This window comes from Enhydra lutris, unplaced genomic scaffold, assembly GCF_002288905.1.
Source record: "Enhydra lutris kenyoni isolate GAN:26980312 unplaced genomic scaffold, ASM228890v2 scaffoldscaffold70, whole genome shotgun sequence".
NCBI lineage: Eukaryota > Metazoa > Chordata > Mammalia > Carnivora > Mustelidae > Enhydra > Enhydra lutris.
The window spans coordinates 7,261,058-7,283,944 of NW_019154154.1; the positions used below are offsets into that span (position 1 = coordinate 7,261,058).

General features: G+C 47.1%; 1 protein-coding gene across 1 annotated transcript in view; it reads right to left on the bottom strand.

The window, feature by feature from the left end:
* The window catches only part of LOC111159869 (methylthioadenosine phosphorylase), a 45,640-nt gene extending 23,533 nt beyond the window's left edge, over positions 1-22,107 (bottom strand). The window contains exons 1-4 of the mRNA XM_022522521.1: positions 21,987-22,107; positions 10,170-10,256; positions 8,502-8,560; positions 5,182-5,349 (exon numbers count right to left, since the gene is read on the bottom strand). Coding sequence (XP_022378229.1) covers positions 5,182-5,349; positions 8,502-8,560; positions 10,170-10,256; positions 21,987-22,019 — 347 coding nt within the window. The 5' untranslated portion in view covers positions 22,020-22,107. The remainder of the gene's footprint in view (positions 1-5,181; positions 5,350-8,501; positions 8,561-10,169; positions 10,257-21,986) is intronic.
* Between the last annotated feature and the right edge of the window lie 780 nt (positions 22,108-22,887).

Here is a 22,887-nt window from a genome sequence, read left to right on the forward strand (position 1 = left end):
CAGTAACAATCAGGACGGATGGTGAGGAGGTTGGTCACATGTGGAACTGCCGGAATCCTCTACCTGTGGCTACCTTGCACAGTGTGGAGAGTATTTGGGGTGACAGGAACACGCTGCACATACAAAGTTTTGTACCACAGAAGAACCTCCAAATTATGAATCTTGGAGCATCTCCGTTGTAAAATCCTTTTAAAGTATAAATGGTCTTTTGGGACAGATAAAAGGTCAGACAAATTCTTTCCGGGGTTCAGATGGATTGTGGAATGACCACCCGGAAGAGAAACAAGTCCCACTTTTAATCAGGTTTGATCCTGAATTGTCAAATGACCTGTGGCTCTAAAATAAGGACCTCCACTGAGGCAAAAGAAATGGATTCATCAAACCCCATTCATCAGGAGGTATGAGGCACCAAAGACACTGTGGGCAAGCATCCTCCAAGTTCTTGGTTATCAGGTGCTATTTTTAACTTTGGTTTGTGAGGAACATCGCCCAAGGAGCCCCGGACCCGGGGCCAGGGCACAGTCAAGTAACCTATCCCTCTCCAGTAAGAATGGGAAAATCACAAAACCAACAACACATTTCTGGTATTTAAATTCTAGACCAAGATCCATTTTGCTTTCTACAGCTGCCCTAATCACAAACACAAGAAGATTATTTTAACTTTAAATATTAGCTAAGGCATTTCCTTGCATGTCTGAGGAAGAGATGCACAAGGGCACACACCCCAAAAATACCTGGAGCCACTCCCCTCCCCACCGGTCTGTTGTCCTGCTCTCTCCAGGTCAGCCACATCCCATTCCCCTTCTCTCAGGCCCAGGCTTTCAGCTCTTCACAGGCAGGAACACAGCAGAGAGAAAACCAAATTACTTTCAGAAGACAATGAGCTTATTAAAAGAGTTTCCAGCCCATCAGACTCCTTTAAAGGTATATTCCGTTTTTAGAGTAGAAATCTAAATGTTTTTTAAAAACAACTATGAAGTCAGAGCCACCTGTCACTCTTCAGCCTAGATGGCCTCTCAGGTATGCATGGCAAGGCTGAGGGACCAGGTCGGTGGTGGTCTTCCCTACGCTGGGCACCAAGGGCAGAGGAAGTAATGTGCTTTAGTTCTACCGTCTATTAAGAGAGAACAGCCACACTACTCCATCTTGAATTTTTTTTTTAATATTTTATTTGAGAGAGAAGTGAGAGAGCACACAAGCAGGGGGAGCTGTAGGCAGAGGCAGAGGGAGAAGCATGCTCCCCGCCAAGCAGGGAGCCCGATGCGGGGCTCGAACCCAGGACCCCAGGATCATGACCTGAGCCGAAGGCAGGAGTTTAACCGACTTGAGCCACCCTGGAGCCCCCCCACCCCAATCCGGACTCTTTATCACACATTTCTGTTAGGGAGATCAAAAAGATCCCTCTCAACCTCTGAAGGCCCCTTCAGCACGAGGATATCTGTTCCAGGATAATGTGCCAGGAAAGTGGCAGCAATAAGGAAATGTGTGTTTCCAGATCAGACCCTGGAGAACTGACTGGGTAGAAGATGACTCCACGATGGTGGAGCTCAACTTTGGATTCTGAAGAGAGGGCCACGGGCCACCGATGTATCTGAGGCTCAACAGAGCCAAGACAAAACCTGATCCAGGGCTCCCGTCCCCGTGGCTTTAATCCACTGGGCGGCTCCACAGAATGCTGGGATTTCGCTCCCCAAGCTGGGGCGGGGTATTTGGCTGCAGGCAGCTCAGCCTCTAGCTCAGCGTGCGCACCGAGAGGACACATCAGGTGCCTGCCTGAACCTGATTCACCTTCAACAAAGCCCCATTATTAGTACAACACAAGAAGGCCACTACTCGTAAGGCAAAAAGTGCTGATTCTCTTCTCTTATGAGACAAACATACAGTAAATCACGTATGCGCCCAAGCCTGGTGAACTGACTCAGCCAGCAGCAGTATCATTCAGAAACAGCGACCAACAGCAATCGAACACAAGCCACCCAGGGCAATCTTAAATTTTCTAACAGATGCATTAAAAAAAGGAAAAGAGGTAAAATTAGCTTTAATATCATATCTAGCCCAATAAATTCAAAATGTTACCATTGCAATATGTCATCAATATAAAATTTGAGATTTCTTCTAAATGACATTCCCTTAGGGTTCCTCCTCTTAAGAGAATGTTTCTTCTGGGGCGCCTGGGTGGCTCAGTGGGTTAAAGCCTCTGCCTTCAACTCAGGTCATGATCTCAGGGTCCTGGGATCGAGCCCTGCATCGAGCTCTCTGCTCAGCAGGGAGCCTGCTCCCCCCACCCCTCTCTGCCTGCCTCTCTGCCTACTTGTGATCTCTGTCTGTCAAAGAAATAAATAAAATCTTAAAAAAAAAAGAACGTTTCTTCTCTTGTTACAGAATAGCGTTAATTACAGACTCCTCCAGCCAACACGCCACATTCACGATAATGGCACCCATGAACTGGGCAGGTAGCAGGTGCTAGATCCCATAAAAGGCACTTGTTAGAGACTTTGAACTTCCAAGGCAAGAGTAAGGAGTTAGGGGTGTCTAGGTGGCTCAGGTCATGATCCCAGGGTCCTGGGGTCGGGCCCTGCACCGGGCTCCCTGCTCGGTGGGGAGTCTGCTTCTCCCTATGCCTCTGCTCTGTTCATGCTCTCTCTCACCCTCTCACTCACACTTTCTCGAATAAATAAGTGAAATCTTTAAAAAGAAAAAAAAAAAAAAAAGAGTAAGGAGTCAGGTTATCCACACAGGACATAAAAGAAAACAGCAGAAGATCTTAAGGTTACACGGCTAAGGACTGCTAAGACAGAATGAAACCAGATACGACGCAATACCTGTTCTCTTTTCTATTCTCCATCTTTCTGCTCCAATTGCTTTCTTGAAATAGCTGGTATATGAAACACCTACATTTACTATTTACGAGGAAAAGATCTGGCAAAGGTGAGTGTACACTTACACCACTTAACAAATGGTGAAATTTAACAAATTAATCTGAGGCTTAAGACCAAAGTAAGACTTTTCTTTCCAGGAACTTCTATGATACTTTATAAATCTGGACCAGTCTGAATAGGGAGTTTTGTATGCTGCTTTATTTTTTTAAGAGGGCCTCATGCCCAACGTGGGGCTTGAACTCACGACCCTGAGATCAAGTGTGCCATGCTCTGCTGACTGAGCCAGCCAGGCGCCCCATGTACTCTGCTTTATTGAACAAGCATTTTACAACCATTTTCTTAAGTCATTACCTCCAAACACATGGACTTTGACAACCAGAGATCTTGATTAAGAATCCCAGCCTCCCTCTTCCTTCAAATGATCATATTCATTCAATTGCTCTAAAAATACTAACCGGGGTGCCTGGGTGGCTCAGTGGGTTAAAGCCTCTGCCTTCAGCTAAGGTCATGATCCCAGGGTCCTGGGATCGAGCCCCGCATCGGGCTCTCTGCTCAGCAGGGAGCCTGCTTCCTCCTCTCTCTCTGCCTGCTTCTCTGCCTACTTGTGATCTCTGTCAAATAAATAAATAAAATCTAAAAACAAAACAAAACAAAACAAAAAACAAGTATAAAAATACTAACCAAGCAACTATAGGCATGTGTGTGTGTTAGGGGTAAAGTGGCAAATAGGGTCTTTGTCCTCACACGACCTATGTTCTAGAGGGAAAGATGAACAATACATACATGGTGTCAGGTGCTGAAATAGTAACAGGAAAAATGATAGGTGAAGGGCATGTACGAATTTCAGTCTACCCCCATTATTTATTAGGCTGAACCACAAGAAACCGCTGATATTCAACCATTTCTAACCTAGAGAATGGTCAGTTTCATACACTTCCACCGAACAGTTTCACTCCACTGGAAACCATCAGGAATGCTTCTGATGGACTCTAAATTAGAACAGTTCCCTGACGGACAGAAAACAGAGAGAGCTGGACTGAATAAACTTTCCTCCTGTGGAAGAGGTGAGAGCAGTGCTTGGGTGGAAAAAACTCAGTGACAGCAGATGGGGAGGGTGGGATGGACAGAGGTGATCATCTGGGGACTTCAGCAGGAGCCACCGGATGGCTTAAACTCTGCGCTACTTCTCCCCACCACCGATTCAAGGCGCAGAGTGTAGTCACCTGTCTCCATCTGGAATACCACTCTGGGAGGTGGTTCCTTTCACCAGGAACTGTGGGGGGACTGTGGGCAATGGAAAGGGACCCCTAGGAGACCACTCACTTCACTTGTGATTTCTTCAACTACTTTATTTTTTTAAGATTTTATTTGTTTCTTTTAGAAAGAGGGAGCAGGGGGAAAGGGGAGAGAGAGAGAGAGAATCTCAAACAGACCCCATGCTGAGGGTGAAGACCAATGCGGGGCTTGATCTCGCGACCCTGAGATCATGACCTAAGCTCATATCAAGAGTCGGGATACTTAACCAATGGGACCCACTCTTCAACAATTTCTAAATTCAGAAAAAGTCTAGGATCGTGGCAGTTTATTACTGCTGAATTTTTTTTTCCTTTTTTTGGGTAAAGGAACGTTATATATTATTTATACAATTAACTAATAAAAAAGCCCCTAGCTCTTGAACCAACTGGTCGATTGTAACACCATGTAAAGACAACCAGACATGACGAGCCTGCCAATATGATGCAGAAGGGAGGGTTCTTGCCAAGAATGTGGACCTGGCTCTCCTCAGGTCCAGATTTACCGGCTGGTTTACAGCAAACACAGGGGACAGGAGAAGACACTGACACTTAAGGAGGCAATCTGTAAAATCTGCTACAGGGATGCTACAGGACAACAAGAGAAAGATTAAAAGGTGGTGGCTGAAACATTAGCTCACACATGTCATGAGTAGACGCCCTCTGGAATCTTACTTGAAAAAAACAACTTAAAAATAGTCCCTGAGAAGGGGAGTGGAGTCCAGAGAGCGAATACTAAGGAAACATGAAGCCATTTGCTTGTGTCTACGGGCGTTCTTATCTATTCACATTACAGACCACAGCGAACTGAGGAATGGCAGAGTGGGGAACTGGTCACCGGAAAGCTGATTCTTACTCTGGTCTGCAGCTGTTTAACAACTTCCCACAATGCAAAGCTTCAAGCACATCTGTGGGACTGCCCTCTGCTCCTTCCCAGGCCCCCATACAACCTCCATTTGAACTGGGAATGATTGCCCCCGAGCCTTAAGCAACTTAGAGGACCTGCTCACCTGTCGATGAACTGATCAATAATGACGATATCACCGGGCTGAATCTCTTCCCTCAAGGAGCCACAGGCCGTGGTCACTACGATGTGTGTACAGCCCTCCTCCTTCAGAGCCCAGATGTTTGCCTGGTAGTTGACTTTTGAAGGCATAATGGTATGCTGTCTCCCATGCCTGTGGGAAGGAGCAAATGCAGCCGGTGAGCGAGCGGGGCACTCGAGTGCTGTTAGAAAACTCAATTTATGGCAGCGCCTTCCAGTCCTTTCCATCAAAGCACTTTTATGGGCCGAGGCCAGGGCATAACTAGCCTACTGTAAATACAAACCACTTGGTCTTCAAATGCAGGCCACCTTTATGTGGTATGTGTTTATTTTCCTATCAAGAGCCGGTATGGAAGATGTACTGTGTCTGTCCTCTGGCATCCCAACACCCCAGAATCTGAGGCAGATGGTTTCACACAAGCCACAACATGGAAAACAAAATCAAAGGAGTAACTCAAGCCTCCAGCAGACTCTCTTCATTCCTTTGTCTGATCACCCAAATAAGTTAGTAAATAAACTCAAAATTAAAAGCTCCTAGCTGTTAGGACACTAGCAGGTTTCGTCCAAGAACTAGTCACCTCACGCATGACCACTGTTAGTGGCTGAATGGTGCCATTCAGGGGGAGCCTGCCAGAGTTCATATTTTAAAGTCCTAATCCCCAGAATGCAAATGTACTTGCAGAGAGGGTCTTTAATATGGTAATGAGGTTAAAAATGAGGTCCTTAGGGTGGACCCCAATCCAGTGTCCTTATAAAAGGAGGAAATCTGGACATAGACTTGCACACTGGGGAGAAGGTGTGACGACACAGGAAGAAGATGGTCATCCATGAGCCAAAACAAGAGAGGCCTGGAATAGTTCCTTCCCTACTCCCTGCCCCCAAGCCCTCAGAAGAAACCAATCCTGCTGACACCTTGATCTTGGAATTCTAGCCTCCAGAACTGTGAGCAAATCTGTGTGTCCACCCAGTCTGTGTCGGCTTGAGCAAACTAACACAACCACCAACGGTTTCCTACCACACTTCAAATAATACAATCCAAACACCTAACCATGGCTCTCACGTCACTTGGGCACCAGTGTCCTAACACAGCCTCAGCTCTTATCCCATGTCAGCCTCACTGGCCTTCTCGCTCATTCCTGCTCAGGTCTCGAGCCCACCGAGGTCTCCACTCCAATGTCACCTCCACACAGAGAAGTGCTTTCCACGACCACTGAGTCAAAGTCACACCACTATCCCCTTTTCTTTCTAGCCTCTGATGGTAACAAACTACAGCTCCTTTTCCGTGTCTATCTTTCCTGCTAGAATCAGCCCGAGAGGTTATGGCCCTCGTCTGTGCTCTTCTCTGTGACGCAGAACACGACTGGGAGCGTCAGTAAACGGTCAGTCAAGGGAACCCAATTTCTAAAATTATTTTAAAAAATTCACATGTTAGGTGACAGGCTTATATAAGCAGTATTTCATCGAGTTAAAATCATTCTGGTCTGCTTGAAAAACTACCAATATAATGGTGTAATTGTCTGCCACGGAAAGGCCAACTGTCAAGTCCTTCACGTGTGATAATGCAGAAATGGGCTTTCAGGAAGTAGGTGAATACACAAAAATCTCACTTTCTACAATGACGATTAAGTTTGGGCTTTGCAGTAAAAGCACCTGGGTTCAATCCTAGTTTTGCCATTTACTAGTGATGTGACCTCCTCATAGCCACTCCACGCTCTCCATCCAATTTCTTCCACCTAGAAAATGGTTAATCATATTATCTACACCATAGGGTTGTTATTAAATATCTCTTGCATCATCCCATGTAGAAGGAAAACTTTATCAGTCTTTTCTGTTCCCCAATAGAATTGGGAAAAACACCAAAATGCTTTGACTGTAATTTCAGACAGGCACAGCCTGTCAGGGTTCTTACCCCGAGTGCACAGACGACCTCTCAGAAGAATGCACACACAGTGTCTGCATTTTCCTAAGGCTGGTCTCCAAAACACTAATAAGAATTTTCAAAAGAAATTCAAAAGCCCAAAGTCATTACAAAACTCTTGCATTCGAGGGACAAACAGTTCACAGTGAAACACAGTTAAGTTCAATGGGCAGGAGTGTGACAAAACCCTCATCGGAGGGCCACACCACCAGATGCTTTCTGTTGGGAGCCTGGAAAAAACATGAATCAACCCTCCAGCAATGACCACGGACCAACAAAGAAGGCTGCCTATCAACCCCATGCGACCATCTGAAACTAAAACTTAGTTTCACTGGATTCAGCAAATCACTTTTGTTTCCAAAATGTAATGTGGCAGACAGACTCTAGGCTGATCCCCATTTTCGTGCTCAGTGTTGTCGTTCCCTCCTCCCCCACTGCAGGTGCACCTGTGATTTGCTTCCTGCCAATGGGCTCCACCAAAGGTGCCGGGGGGTCACTCCCACGATCAGGGGCCACCTCACCAGCTGGCCCCAGAGAGCCCCTCCTGTTGGCCTCCGGGAAACAAGCCACTGTCATGGGAAGGCACCACATGACAGGGACTGTGGACAAGCCTACAGGAGCTGAAGGCCTCAGGCCTACAACTGTGAGGAACTGAATTTTGCCCACACGAGGGTAAGCCTGACTGAGAACCTGGGGCTCCAGAAGAGAACAAGTCCCTGAGGAAACCTTGCGTGAACTTGTGTAACCCTGAGCAGGGGACCTAGCTAAGGTCCTAGCCCACACTTCCCATGCTGAGAAAACGTGGGACACTGTGTTCAAAGCAGCTCAACCTGCGGTAATTTGTGCACAGCACGAGAAAACGGATACATGTCCGATTGCCAACTGTGAGATAAACAGGATTTGCACCCCCCTCCCCCCGGTCATAGTGGAATGGCACTGGTCTTGTCAAGGATACAGAGTGTGGATACCGCCGGGAACCTGCTCTCTGCAAACCTGTAGCTATTACCACACAAGGGGTTGTGAATAAAGCAGTATATCTTGTTAATTAGAAGAAAAATAATAACCAAGGGAAAGCACCTCTCCTCTCACAGTTAGAACTGAAACCAGAAGCTTCAATTTTGGTCAGACCCTTTCTATTGCCTCCTGATTAGTCCAACTGCTTTCCTAGGCTAAGGGGAGTGGGGTGAGCTCTCTGACCTCCAAAGTCACTATAATTTACCCCAAAACTGTAAGCAGTAAATAAAGGTGACAAGATGCTCTAAGTCTAACAACCTAAAAACTCAAGAGCACACCATCACTCTCTCCAGGATCTCAGTTAAATTTAAACCCTGTTAGTAGCAACATTCAAAAAGCTTAAAATATCTTACCTTGCAAGGAGGACGCAATCAACATTCTTGATCTTCCCCAAAATTAAGGCATCAGAAGGCTGAACGTAATGAAGAATGGTTACAACCCAATGACTTGAAAACATTCACATATAAACAATTAAAAAAACTGCCGTTTCAATCGTTGGGCCATAACAAGATCCACAGAAACATGGAAGATACACTTGAAAGAAGTAAGGGAGGCCAGATTTGACCGACATAGTCCCCCCATAAACACTGAGCCCTCTGCAGGCATGGGGTTTATGGGAGCAGGAGGGGGCCTCAGGTGCGTGGGCAGGTACCACTTAGTAAGATCTAATTGTAGCAAGCACCCTGGGGGACTCTGGTGTCACGGTGGTCAAATACAGATGTGTCGAGGGTATCTGGCAGGTCTGAGAACAGGTGTGAGAGTGCAATGCAGTAAGGAGGGAACTGTCACAGAATTTAAGAACTCAGCCGCAGAACCGCTTGCCATGTTCACCAAGTCTAAGGTGGCCATGGGATGACCTGAGGTAATGGAGGGGGAGGTCCTGAGAACTGGAGAGGGGTCAGAAAACACTACGCCATGAGATGAGCTAAGGTGAGAGCAGGACGTAGAGAACATGAGGTCAGTCGAAGCCCTGGCTGGAAAGGAGGGCTGGGTGGGAACTGCCGGATACAGGGATCCTCGGAGGAGGACCAGAACCACTGTGTCTGGAAACAGCACTACGGAATGTGGAGAAGGCAGACATCTCACCCTAGCTGATGACACAGGAGCTGGGAGGAGCAGCAGCCCTCTTTTAAGAGAAAAGGAAAAGTGTCTTATTTCCAGTTCGGTCATGCTCTTGCTTTCTGGATTCTCAGGAAATCCCCCCACCCCCCTCTCGGCCGCCCCTTGGGCCAGGACTTACTAAGAAAAGGCCACTTTGCATTATCTGTTCCTGCTTGCTGTATGTCTGCATGATCAATGTGGAAGACCTATAGGCCCCGAATTAGAAGCTAATTTGAATGCCAGTGATCTGAAGATGCACAGTTGCTATCTCAGAAAGGAGTCTCTGGCTTCTAGAGATAAAAACTGAGAAGTTATGTGTGCACATTCTCAATCCTGTGAGGTCCCAGGCATTCTTAGGGACTCTGTCTCAGCTGGTAGAACCAGTGACAGGACTGCTGGGCCCTCAGCCTGGGGCAGACAGTCCTGCACTGCCAAGACAAATATATATATATATATATATATATTTGTATATTTACATTATTTTATTATATACATATATTTACATTTGTATATTTACATTACTTTATTATATACATATATAATATATAATATATATAATATTACAAATATCTTTGTATATTTACAAATATTTACTTATAAATAAATATATTTATATAAATATATTTATTTGTGTATATATATTTATATATAAATATTTATATATATATATATATATAGAGAGAGAGAGAGAGAGAGATATTTTATTTATGTGTAAGAGAAAGAGAGAGGGCACTAGCAGGGAGAGTGGCAGGCTGAGGGAGAAGCAGGCTCCCCGATGAGCAAGAAGCCCCATGTGGGACTTGATCCCAGGACCCTGGGATCATGACCTGAGCCAAAGGCAGATGTTCAACCGACTGAATCAAACCAGCAAGAAGAAAGGGAAAAGCTGGCACATCTTCACTAAATGGATGGATACTAACCTTGCCAAAGGGAGTATCCACGTATTTTTCAGTTCTTCCTTCTAAGATTTCTGGATCATCCAGGCCTGTTCCACCAATTATTCCAATCTGAAGGAGACAATAAAAAGACAACATATTTGGTCATTTTTCACTAGAAACAAAATCATTAATTCAAGCAAATTCATTTATTCACATACGTACACTCGTCTCCATTCCTGCTAAGCCCTAGTTGCTTTTTTTTTTTTTTTTAATTTGTTTCAGGGTATAATTTAGTGATTCATCAGTTGCATGTAACACCCAGTGGTCATTACATCAACCTGCCCTCCTTAATAACCCTCACCCAGTTACCCCAGCCCCCTACCCCTCTCCCGAAACACTCAGTTTCCTAGAGTTCAGAGTCTCTCATGGTTTGCCTCCCTCTCTATTTTCATCTTATTTTGTTTTTCCTTCCCTTCCCCTATGTTCATCTCTTTTGTTTCTTAAATTCCACATATGAGTGAAATCATATGGTATTTGTCTTTCTCTGACTGACTTATCTCATTTAATGTAATACTCTCTAGGTCCATCCACGTCATTGCAAATGGCAAGATTTCCTGGGGTTTTTTGATCGCTGAGTAATATTTCTTATCTGTTCATCTGTCAGTGGACATCTGGGCTCTTTTCATAGTTTGACTATTATGGACATTGCTGCTATAAACATTTGGGTGCACGTGGCCCTTCAGATTACTACATTTGTATCTTTAGGGTAAATACCCAGTAATGCGATTGCTGGGTCATAGGGTAGCTCTATTCTCAACTTTTTGAAGAACCTCCATACTGTTTTCCAGAGTGGCGGCACCAGCTTGCATTCCCACCAACAGGGTAGGAGGGTTCCTCTTTCTCTGCATCCTCACCAACATCTGTCCTTTCCTGACTGGCTAATTCTAGCCATTCTGACTGGTGTGAGGTGGTATCTCACTGTGGTTTTGATTTATATTTCCCTGAAGCGAAGTGATGTTGAACACTTTTTCATGTGTCTATTGGCCATTTAGATGTCTTCTTTGCAGAAATATCTGTTCATGTCTTCTTCTGTCCATTTCTTGACCGATTATTTTTCTTTTTTTGGGTATTGCGTTTGGTAAGTTCTTTATAGATTTGGAAAATAGTCCTTTGTCTGATAAGACATTTGCAAATATCTTCTCCCATTCTGTAGGTTGCCTTTTAGTTTTGTTGACTGTTTCCTTTGCTGTGTAAAAGCTTTTTTTTTTTTTTAAAGATTTTATTTATTTATTTGACAGAGATCACAAGTAGGCAGAGAGGCAGGCAGAGAGAGAGGAGGAAACAGGCTCCCTGCTAAGCGGAGAGCCGGATGTGGGGCTCGATCCCAGAACCCTGGGATCATGATCTGAGCCGAAGGCAGAGGCTTTAACCCACTAAGCCACCCAGGCGCCCCTGTGTAAAAGCTTTTGATCTTGATGAAGTCCCAGTAGTTCATTTTTACCCTTGCTTCCCTTGCCTTTGGCGATGTTTCTAGGAAGAAGTTGCTGCAGCATTGCTGCCTATGTTCTCCTCAAGGATTTTGATGGATTCCTGTCTCACTTTGAGGTCTTTCATCCATTTTGAGTCTATTTTTGTGTGTGGTGTAAGGAAATGGTCCAGTTTCATTTTTCTGCATGTGGCTGTCCAATTTTCTCAACACCATTTATTGAAGAAACTGTCTTTTTTCCATTGGACATTCTTTCCTGCTTTGTCGAAGATTAGTTGACCATAGAGTTGGGGATCCATTTCTGGGCTCTCTATTCTGTTCTCTTGATCAATGTGTCTGTGTTTGTGCCAGTACCATATTGTCTTGATGATGACAGCTTTGTAATAGAGCTTGAAGTCTGGAATGGTGATATTGCTCACTTTGGTTTCCTTTTCCAACATTCCTTTGGCTATTCAGGGCCTTTTCTGGTTCCATACAAATTTTAGGATTGTTTGTTCCAACTCTATGAAACATGCTGACAGTACTCTAATAGGGATTGCACTGAATATGTAGATTGCTTTGGGTAGTGTAGACATTTTAACAGTATTTGTTCTTCCATGAGCATGGAATATGTTTCCATCCTCAATTTCTTTCATGAGTCACATCCTTTACCTCTTTGGTTAGGTTTATTCCTAGGTATCTTATGGTTTTGGGTGCAATTGTAAATGGGATTGACTCCTTGATTTCTCTTTCTTCTGCCTGTTAGTGTATAGAAATGCGACTGACTTCTGTGCATTGATTTTATATCCTGACACTTTACTGAATTCCTGGTTGAGTTCTAGCAATTTTAGGGTGGAGTCTTTTGGGTTTTCTACATAGAGTGTCCTGGTGTCTGTGAAGAATTAGTATGGCTTCTTTACCAATTTGGATGCTCTTATTTTCTTTCTGTTGTTGGACTGCTGAGGCTAGGACTTACAGTGCTATGTTGAACAGCAGTGGTGATAGTGGACATCCCTGTCGTGTTCCTAACCTTAGGGGAAAAGCTCTCAGTTATTCCCCATTGAGGAGGATATTAGCTGTGGGGTTTTTGTAGATGGCTTCTGTGATACTGAGGTATGTTCTCTCTATCCCTACACTGCAGGGAGAGGGGGTTCCTGCCGGTTCTGCTGCTCTTGGGCGGCTGCTCGCAGAGCGGTGGCCTGATCCTGCCATGGTTCTGTTTATTACAATCCCAAGCTGAGAGCCACTCCTGGGCTCTGATGGCAGCTGGCTTCCCCACTCTGATGCCTGGGAGCTCTGCTGCCCTCAGGCACCTCCGGTCTTCCTGTGACCCCGGAGATCCTGGGACCACACTGTCACCACCTAGGATTCCTCCCCTGCTTTGCCACCTAAGTACCTTTCAGGCAGGAAGTCCCTCACCAGAACGGACTTCTGAAAGTTCCGATTTTTGCGCTCCACTGCTCAATCACCTGCCGGTAGCTGCTCAATCACCTGCCGGTAGCGGGCTGACAGAGGCTCCCTCCGCGCCCTGCCCCCATCGCATTTATCTTCCCTTATAATGCTCGGATTCCCATCTGTGCACCTCCTGTCTTGCAGAAAGTGGTCGCTTTTCTAGTTGCAGAGTCGCAGCTACTCTTTTCTTCGATCTCCAGCTGAGTTAGCAGGTGTTCAGAATGATGTGAGAGCTGTCTACCTGAACTCTTGGGGCCACACGAACTTGGGATCCCCTACTCCTCCACCATCTTAACTCCTCCCAGCCCCAGGCGTTTTTAAAAACTGCACATTACTGAAAAACAATCACCTATTCAATAAACATCTGAGGGCCCTCCATACTGCAGAATTAACCAAAGCAGGGGTCATGTTTTGCTTACCATACAAATAAATTAGCACAGAAAGATTCTTTAGCTAGCTTAAGTTACAAAACCAAACCTAAAATACAGGCACGTGGTTGCAGATAGTACTTTCTAACCAATTTTATTTTCTCTACTAAATGGAACAAGGAATGTTCAAAAGACTTCCAGGACAGAAAATATTCTGTATACCCAGCTGGTCATGTGTCTTCCTCATTATACCATTTGATAAAGAAAGGAGAAAGATTTTCTTTCCTATGCCACTAAAATCAGAGTTGTAAGAGTTCACGGATAGAAGAGTCTGGAAGAGCATGGAAAGTTGGTCTCATGTATATTTATAAAATCAAACTATTCTTCCTATCTATGTAAATATAAATAAGTATTGCAGAGGCAGTTCTGAATTTTTTTTTAAGTTCAAGAGTTGTGTTGTATTTTCCAGAGATGAACTCATCAGCCCTTGTCTTCCGGGGGCTAATCCGAGTTACAGGAACCTGGTTCTGCAACTCCAGAGTTAATCTGATTTGGTGACTAAGAAACACAAACAAGAACAATTACAAAGACAGCTAAATATTAACTGAATGTTAACTAAAAAATTAAATGACGGAAATCATTAAGGCTTCTTTGAGCTGATACTTCCTAAAGGAAAATTAGTATTTAAACTATCAGTGACAGGTTAGAGAGAGGACACTTTCTTAGAAACCAAATGGAAAGTGACCTGAGCATTTTTTTTTTCAAGGCAAAGCTTTAAATCTATTACCACTTGAGCAAAATTTCTACTCATGAAAGACAGCAGCTCCTTGAGAAAAAATTCCAGGTAAAGAAGTCACTAACACCTGAATAATTTTTAGATCAGGTTACAAAAGTTGATTTTATAGTATTGTGAATGGCTATCTCTCTGCGCACCCCCCCCCCCCATTTTCTGGAAACAAACAAACAAACAAAAAACAGGAGGGACAATTTATTGAGATCTCACTGAAGAACTGCCAGTGACGGGATTCAGAACCTTAAAAGTGTCCCCACCACTTCCTAAAGTGACTAAACCAGTTTTTGAAGTTGGTGCCACCTTGTGGCATGTTGTTGAAACCACAGCAGGTTACACCCGGCCAACCCCACCTCTCTCCTACCTTGCCACCACAGATCATCTTAAGACCAGCCAATATGACGGCTTTTAATCCAACAGAAGTGTTCGTTTAAGTCAGTACACTTAAATCATGCCCACCCACTAGAAAAAAATTGTAAACTGGTTTTATACAATCCTAACCCTTCTCCCAGCTGCCTTCTCCAGTTTATCGTTCATCTCATACATCTCTGCACCATCACCGCAGGTCACAAAACCAAACTGCTGACTCTGAAATTATTCTCAGCCTAATCTTGGGGGATTCTGTTGCTCTTGAAAACCTCTGCCTCTTTTTTCCCCCTAACGCTTTATTACCAATTGGACTTGGCTGTTTCTGCATGTGCCCTGGGCCATGGCATCTCACACTCTGGATTCAACATTGGACTCTCAGACCTGTACATACACAACAAAACTGACTCTGTTGAACCACCTCTCAGTTTGGGGCAAGTTAGCCCAGCACTGTAGCAGTATATTAAGAAGTGCCGACCAGGGATCCTGCCCAAGTTCAGTGCCCTTGAGCCCACAGTCAGCAGCCACAAGCTTCAGTCACAGCACCTCAGCTGCATGACTGCGTTAGGTAGCTGGTAACTCAGCCCTCGAGAGGAACATGCACTGGGCATGAAAGCAAGAGCTGCTGTGGCGCACCCCAGAGGCTGGGATGGGTCTCTGGCACTGGAATTATCTGTAGGCGAGCATGTCCAGTCACCCAAATGGCTCCAGAAAATCGTATCTTGCAAGGTACACAGGACAAATGTAGCAACTGCGTACTGCCACACCGGGAAGCGGACCTCTATAACCAGTTTCCTGCAGCAGAGGGAGGCCATCCGTGTCAGGATGGGGCAATGTCGCCACCTGCTGGCTCCACACCAAAGTACAACTAGGATGGAACTCCCAAGCACCCTGGCCTAATTATGTGTCACCTTGCAGCCTCTAAATGCAATAGCCGATCAGTACCTGCCTTGGTAATAAAGTCACTGTGTCTGAGTACTTAGATGTCCCAGGCACTGTGCTAAGTGCTCCAGCCACTTTACTTCATTTGATCTTCACAACCACCCCGTAAAATAAGCCCTCCAGTATTATACCCATTTTCCCAAAGACAAAGGAAAAGCATCAAATTAAGAAACTTGAAGAACAAATCATAAGAAGGGAAGCTGGAATAGGAACCCATGTCACACTCAACTGCTATGATGAACTGTCTCCCAATATCCCCTTTATTACAAATAAATAATTTGTAATAAATAATAAAGGAGTCCTTTATTACATCACACCCCATTAGGAAAGTTTTACTCTCTCCATGTACTGAGGAAACATGCTCAGAGAGGTGAAGTTCTGGGCCAAGGTCACAGAGTGAGGGATCTAAGCAAACACCTCAAAAGAGAGGGGCCTCTCCATCGGTGACCTCATACACACTCGGGAAGCAACGACATGACCTTAACAGGCCTCCTGGGCCAGAAGCTTCAGCCCTTTAGTCCTGGTTATCCTAGACTGCCTAGAAATATATTTGAGGACTGGGATGGAATTTCTGGTCCAATCCTGTCCAGCCAGGACTTCCTTACATGAAATAAAGTTCTGAAACAGAGAACCCCTGGTCAGTCACGGTCACTGCCAACTTCTAACAGCTACTGGTTCATCCCACACTTTCTCCCTGACAGACCACTGAGTCTATTTCCTTTAAAAGAGAAGAGGGTTTGACTTCCTCCCTGAAAGTGCAAAAGCACTTTATCTAAATGTTGGCTTAACCTGGCCAGAATGGTTATGTCCAGCAAGGCTGAAAGGGCTCCTATGAACCCCTACCCTCTGTCTATTTCCCCTAGTACCTGGACCCAGGAGACCTCACATATCCCAATTGGTTTCAATAACCCCTCACCACCACTTTGAGGCCCGGATACACTACCTTAAAGAACCTAGCACTCCATGATGGCATTCTCAAAACACAGAAGCCCAAGCAGTTGAGGCTAGCTCATGCCAGGGAGGTGGGCTGCCTCTAAGGGCTTCACTCACAATGAGGCGCGAGGACTAGAGCTCAAGCTGGCGGCGATCCCTGAGCAATTCAGGCCTTCCGCTCTGGTGCACGGACATATCTGGCAAGCCAACAGACAAACGTTCTTCCTTTACTGAGCCAACCTGGCTTCAAAGCCTCCCAGGAGGACTTGTAAAATCCCGGAAGCCCAGCTGTGTGGGGAGAGACTGGCCAAATGTCTCAGTCTGGGTGGCCTGCTCCAAACCTGCAATACGGTCCACAGAGACTGCTGGTGGCTCCATCTCCGACAAGACACGCCTCTCTGTGAGCCGCCCCTGTAGATGCCGCTTACGGGCTGCACCGTCCCCACCCCAAATCCTACGTTGAAGCCCCAACACCCAATACCTCAGAATGTAACGATTTTTAGAAAGAGGATCTTTGATAATTAAGGTTAAATGAACTCCCAAGGGAGAGCCCTAATCCACTCTGAATTGTGGCCCCTACCTTGATCTTGGCCCTCCCACCACCTCCAGGCTCCAGAGAAAGACATTTCTGTTGGTTAACCCACCCAGAGTGTGGTACTTTGTTTGTTAGCGCGGCTCTAGCACACTAACACAGGAATATGATATTCTGGTCAGAGAAAACCTTGGGGCTCAGGACATCCATTGCTTTTACTTAACAGACCTCCCCTTGCAAAGTCAGGATGTTACTCTAATGGACACCCTCTTGAAGATATAGTTCGCCTCCTGAAATTGCCAGTTTTGGAGAAGGCTTTTCCTCAACACTTCCTGTATTCTGTAGAGAGCTCTCCACTTGCCAGACAGCAGGAATCTTCCCAGGGCTCCCCCTAGGGCAGCTCCTGGATCTGAGAGTCCCTCAGGGAGCTTTCCATACCAAAGCTCAGGTCCCAGGGACTCCATAAATTGGGCAGGGCAAGGTTTGTTTTCTTAAAGCTTCTTGGGTAGTTCAAACATGTTCCCAGCACTGAGTACCCTCACCCCAGGGCCTAGACCATGAACTTCCACTGTCTGGGCTAGCTGAATATCACAGGCTAAAGAATGCTCCTGAGAGAGGTCCTGTCTGTGTCCTAATTCCCAGAACCTGCACGTGTTACCTTACCTGAGTAAGTCAAAGGTCTGGGGAGAGGGAGATCACCCTGGATTATCCGGGTGAGCCCTAAATGTAACTGTAAGTGTCCTTATAAGACAGTCACGTAAGGAAGAAGGCAACATGATTTCTAGAAGCTGGAAAAGCAAAGAAACAGACTCTCCCTTGGATCTTCCAAGAGAAGGTGCCCTAACACCCAGGCTTGAGTCCAGCAGGGCTCATCCTGTACTTCTAACTTCAAGAACTGTGACAGAATACCTGGGCAGGCTTTTAAGCCACCCAGTCTGTGGTGACTGTTACAGCAGCCACAGAAATTCATATACCAAAAATCACCTGACAAGGTTGCTAAAAAATGCAGATGCCAGGGGTGCCTGGGTGGCTCAGTAGGTTAAGCATCTACCTTGGGCTCAGGTCAGGATCCCGAGGTCCTGGGATGGAGTCCTGTGCATCGGGCTCCTTGCTCAGCGGGGAGCCTGCTTCTCCCTCTGCCTCTGCAGCTTCCCCTGCTTGTGTGCTCTTTCTCTGGTACATAAATAAATAAATAATCTTTAAAAAATTTTAAAAAATAAAAATGCAGATGCCTCACCCCTTCAAAGCTCTCTAGGTCGGCAGCGGTCACACTCTCGTGGACATCTGAATGTACTGAGGCTCTTAAAACCCGGACTGCTGGGCTTCCCCCTCTGTTCCCCCGATTCGGCAGGATTGGGATGGAGCCTGAGAATGTGCATTTCTAACACATCCCCAGGTGGGTGCAGATGCATCACATACTTTGACAAATACTGCCTTAGATGCTTCTGAGACACAGACTAGAAGACCGCCATCACAATCCCAGTGAAGGACGAGGGTCCACTGCACACAAAAATTTCTATCTCCTGTTTGCTCATCTGTACTGAAAAGGTTAGGATTTTTCCTTACTCCATGGAATGGTGAGAATCAAGTGAAATAACACATGAGCATCTGTCAATGTTTCCGTCTATCCTCCCACCTCCAGCATAAACAAAATAAAAATAAAGATCCCTCCAGGCAACAATAGAAGGGCCCCTTGTCTCCTGCTCGTTCTCTGCTGCTCAGGACACACACCAGGCTGCTCTCATATCTCCTCACCAGGCAGTCTCTGTCACCAGGTCCCTCACCCGGGCATGTACCGGCTCTCCTGGGAGTGTCTGGGAAACCATGGGGACATTTCTGGCTGCCATGAGGACCGGGGGAGGGCTACCGACACTTTGTGGGGAGGGGGGCAGGATGCACCACAGGTCCAGCAATGCTGTCCTGCCCAAAACGCCACCATGGCCCGAAGCATAAAAATGAAGCCTCGCTGGTCCTCTGGCTTCCAACTGGGACCAGTGGGTCAGCTGTCCCCTGGTTTCTGAGGGTCACTCAAGGTCTTCCTGCATGCAGGCCTTTGCCAGCCACTCTTAGACATCAAAAGGAGAGCTTAAAAGGCCCATTCACCCCAGCTTAGACGCCATGACTTATCTGTCTCTCAATACCATTTTGTTAATAGCCCACTACCCACTTCTGATGGGACTATCATATGTCCTCCTTGTTGTAACAACCATGATTAATAAGGCTTATGTTTAATCCCCCAGAGCAAAGGCTGGGCAGCTGCTTGGGAGAGCCATAGGCCACTGAAAGAGCCCTTCAGAATGTTCTGTCAGGGTGCCAAAGGCCTGTTTGGTCCTCTGCATGGTCATGCAGACCACCTGCCCATGGCTAATGCTGGGGGACGCGGTCTCCCCGAGGTCCTCCCAGACAACAGCTGTCATTAACACCATGGGAGAGCATCCAGGGGGCACGGGGTGGGGGTGGGGAGGGGAGGCTGCATGATCTCCCTATTCACACAATAAAACAGGGTCCAGAGACCGTATGTCCAATTTCAGAACTGCCTCATAGCATCTGGTCGGTGGAAGGCCAGGCTCTAGGCCCAATTTTGTCACTATCCAGGTCCAGCTGTGTTGTTCTGGACACCTCTGTCGACCTCTCCAGGCCTCAGCTTGATGTCTACGAAAAGGGGTTTGTGCAGCTATGTGGTCTTCAGAATGTTCCAGCTCTCCAGTCTATGATCTGGGGACAGAGTATGGTTTTTATGACCCTGGTTTGCTCTGTGCACTAGCACCTGCTCTCCCCTGTATTGGATGTTCCCTCAGCAGTCTGGGGCATTCGGTGTTGCCATCGTGGAGCCGTCACCTTTCTAAGCTCAAAGAGTAATCAGCAGGGGCACCTGGGTGGCTCAGTGGGGTAAGCCTCTGCCTTCAGCCTAGGTCATGATATCAGGGTCCTGGGATTGAGCCCCACGTTGGGCTCTCTGCTCAGTGGGGAGCCTGCTTCCCCCCCTCTCTCTGCCTGCCTCTCTGCCTACTTGTGATCTCTGTCAAATAAATAAATAAAATCTTAAAAAAAAAAAAAAAGAAAAGAGCAATCAGCAGACAGGCCTAGCACTGTTTGTCCCTCTTAATTTTACACTCAGCAGCTCGCCAAGACCAAAAATATACGTCATTCAATATTTACAGCAGGGCCCTAATCAGCGCCCATTCTGCAGTTAAATGCACCGCGCTAATTTGCCCTGGAAGCTACGCGGCTGAAGAATGCAAAACAAGACTGAAGTGAGACCATGTTCAACATCATCCCTCTGTGAGCCAGGCAAACCATAAAAGACTCCTCTAACTCTAGGGAGCGAACAAAGGGTCGCTGGAGGGGAGGCGGGTGGGGGATGGGGTAACTGGGTGATGGGCACTAAGGAGGGCACGGGATGCAATGAGCACTGGGTATTACATGCAAATGATAAATTGCTGAATTCTCCCTCTGAAACTAATACAGTATATGTTCATTAAATTGAATTTAAATTAAAAATTTTTGAAAAATCATCCCTCTCTGCTTTTAATGTCACTTTAAGCATATTCCTGCAAGGAAAAGGTGATCACCTCCTGCTTACCCATTGGAAGGGGCGGCCTAATAAGACCTATGACAATAACAGCTGGAGAAAAGACAGGGAAAATTAATTTCTGCTTCCCCTCCCCCTTATAAGCACTGACATTTAGTAAGTTTCAGTCATGTAACAGATGGATCATTGTAACCAGCCTGGCAGACCCTGCAGGAAAATCCCCACTTAGAGAAGGACCCCTAAGCTGCACATAAGCATCATAACAGCGTTCTGCCTTGTTCTCTGTTACTGATAAGGGAGAGGTGTTCTGCCAGTATTTGCTAAATCCAAGATTCTTTTCCAAAATGGAAAAACGAATTTCATGTCTCTAAGAAAGCAACACTCTCCACCCTACCCCTACTCCTTGTAAGTGTCTCACTAAGAGCCACAAGAGCCTGATAAACTCATCATTCTGGCTGAATAGACAGGGCAGAGATCTGCCTTCTCCCAGAAGAGACGAACACAGAGGCAGGAATCAGGAGCTGATTCATCAGGAAGAATGAAAAAGGATCTATCCCAGACATTTCTATCCCACCCACCAAGAAATTCGAAAGTCAAATTAACTGAGTTCTTGGCCAATCAACAACCTGGAAGAGATCTTGAGTTTTAGCATCAATTTTTCCATTGCACTGTAATACTACACACTCTCTCCCAAGACACCAACCAGGATGTTAAGTGTTTAAAAGCCTCAGGGAAGCTCGCTGCACCCTTCAAACTCGTGCACTCCTCTGGTCAAAGCTCCCACCGAACAATGATGCTTTGTACAGAAACCTGTGCCATCTGAGGGCACAAGGAAACTGATCTCTAACTTTCAAGGTTGCAAACAATGCAGTTTAAACCCAGAGGCCTCCAATCAGGGAGCGGCCCTGTGCTCCATTTCGGTGAGGTCCCAAAGTCTCAGAATTCCCCAAGCGTTGCGCTGCAGGGAAAACTTCAGGCCAGAAAAGCCCTACGTTTGGAAGAATAAGAAAAAAGCCGGAAGCTTGCAAAAAAGCAAACACCCAGTTCACGTGGGCTCAGCGAGCCGAGTCGGAGCGGAAGACTTGAGTCCCGCAGGCACGAGGAGTTGGTCTCAGCAGCTGCAGGCGACCACCCCGCGCGGGCCCCGGGAAAGGAGTGGTGCAGGGGAAGGCTGGGGCTGGGGGGCGGGCGCAGCCTCCGCCCACTGCTCTTCTCCAAAGGGGCTTGCCCATTCTCCGCGCGGCGCGGGTTCGCTGAGCCCAAGGTGGTGGTGATGGTGGGCGGTGGGGGGAGACTGCAAGCATTCTCTCTCCCCCAAACCCCGCCCCTGGGCAAGCGACCCCGGGGCCGGGCCCCAGACCCTGGCCGCGGTGGTGGGGGCGCACAGGCCAGGCGCGTGGCCCTGGGGCGCGGTCCCCCGGGACGGGAGCGAGCGCACAGAGAAGGGCGGGCCGCAGCCGCCCGGACGGCTCCTCTCACCTTCACTGCCGTGGGGGTGGCACCCGAGGCCATGTCTGCGTGGGGTGGCGGCTGCGGTGGCGGATTCGCGGGGCCCAGCAGCGGAGAAGGTTGGAGCGGCAGCGCGGGACTAAGCAGTGCAGAGTCCCGCGGATGGCCCTGGCTCCTCCTCTTCCTCCCCGGGACAGCTGGATTGGCTGCTAGCGTGGGATCGCCCCCGCCACCCCCTTCCTCAATTCGAGGTTCCCGCGTCCCGCCCCTTTTGCAGACCTTTCCGGTTCTCCGTGGTTTCTTTCTCCAGCTCGCTTCTAAGTAACGGGTTCACGACTAGGATAATGACGGAGACCGTTGGTTAGCCTTGGTGTTGGCCCACACTCTGTGCCTGTACTTGAGCCAGATCCGTTAACTTTTGCGAGATCCCTACGAGGAAGAGCGCCACCCCGCACTCTGCACACCGGTAGCTGCGTTCTCGGCCTCCCGGGGGAAATCAGGCCGGTCTGCGTACCAGAAGTTCTCGCGGGAGGGAGACTCCTCCGGAGGGAACTGGCTGTGCGCGGACCTTCCTTCCAGCTGCTGACACCCGGCGGCCGCGCCTTGCTCTTCCCGGCGCCGCCACCAGGGATTTGCTCCTGTCCTAATTCCTGGGGGACGGAGTAGAGATTGGGGTACCCCAGACTCGGGAATGACAAAAAGGAAAGAAACAGAGTAACCTGCTACCGGGTAACCTTTCTGATGTGCTTATTCATCTTAAATTTGTGAGGAGGAGGCTTTTAAGAGGGTGAGACACTGCCAACCCCCAGTTTGCCTTGAGGCGGCCAAGGCCATCTTTAACCTCTCCCACCCCGGCGGATGTCCGGTACACCCAGATTCAAAATCCAGACGCGTGGGTTCATCGTTCCACACTCGTCATTCCGCCCCCCGC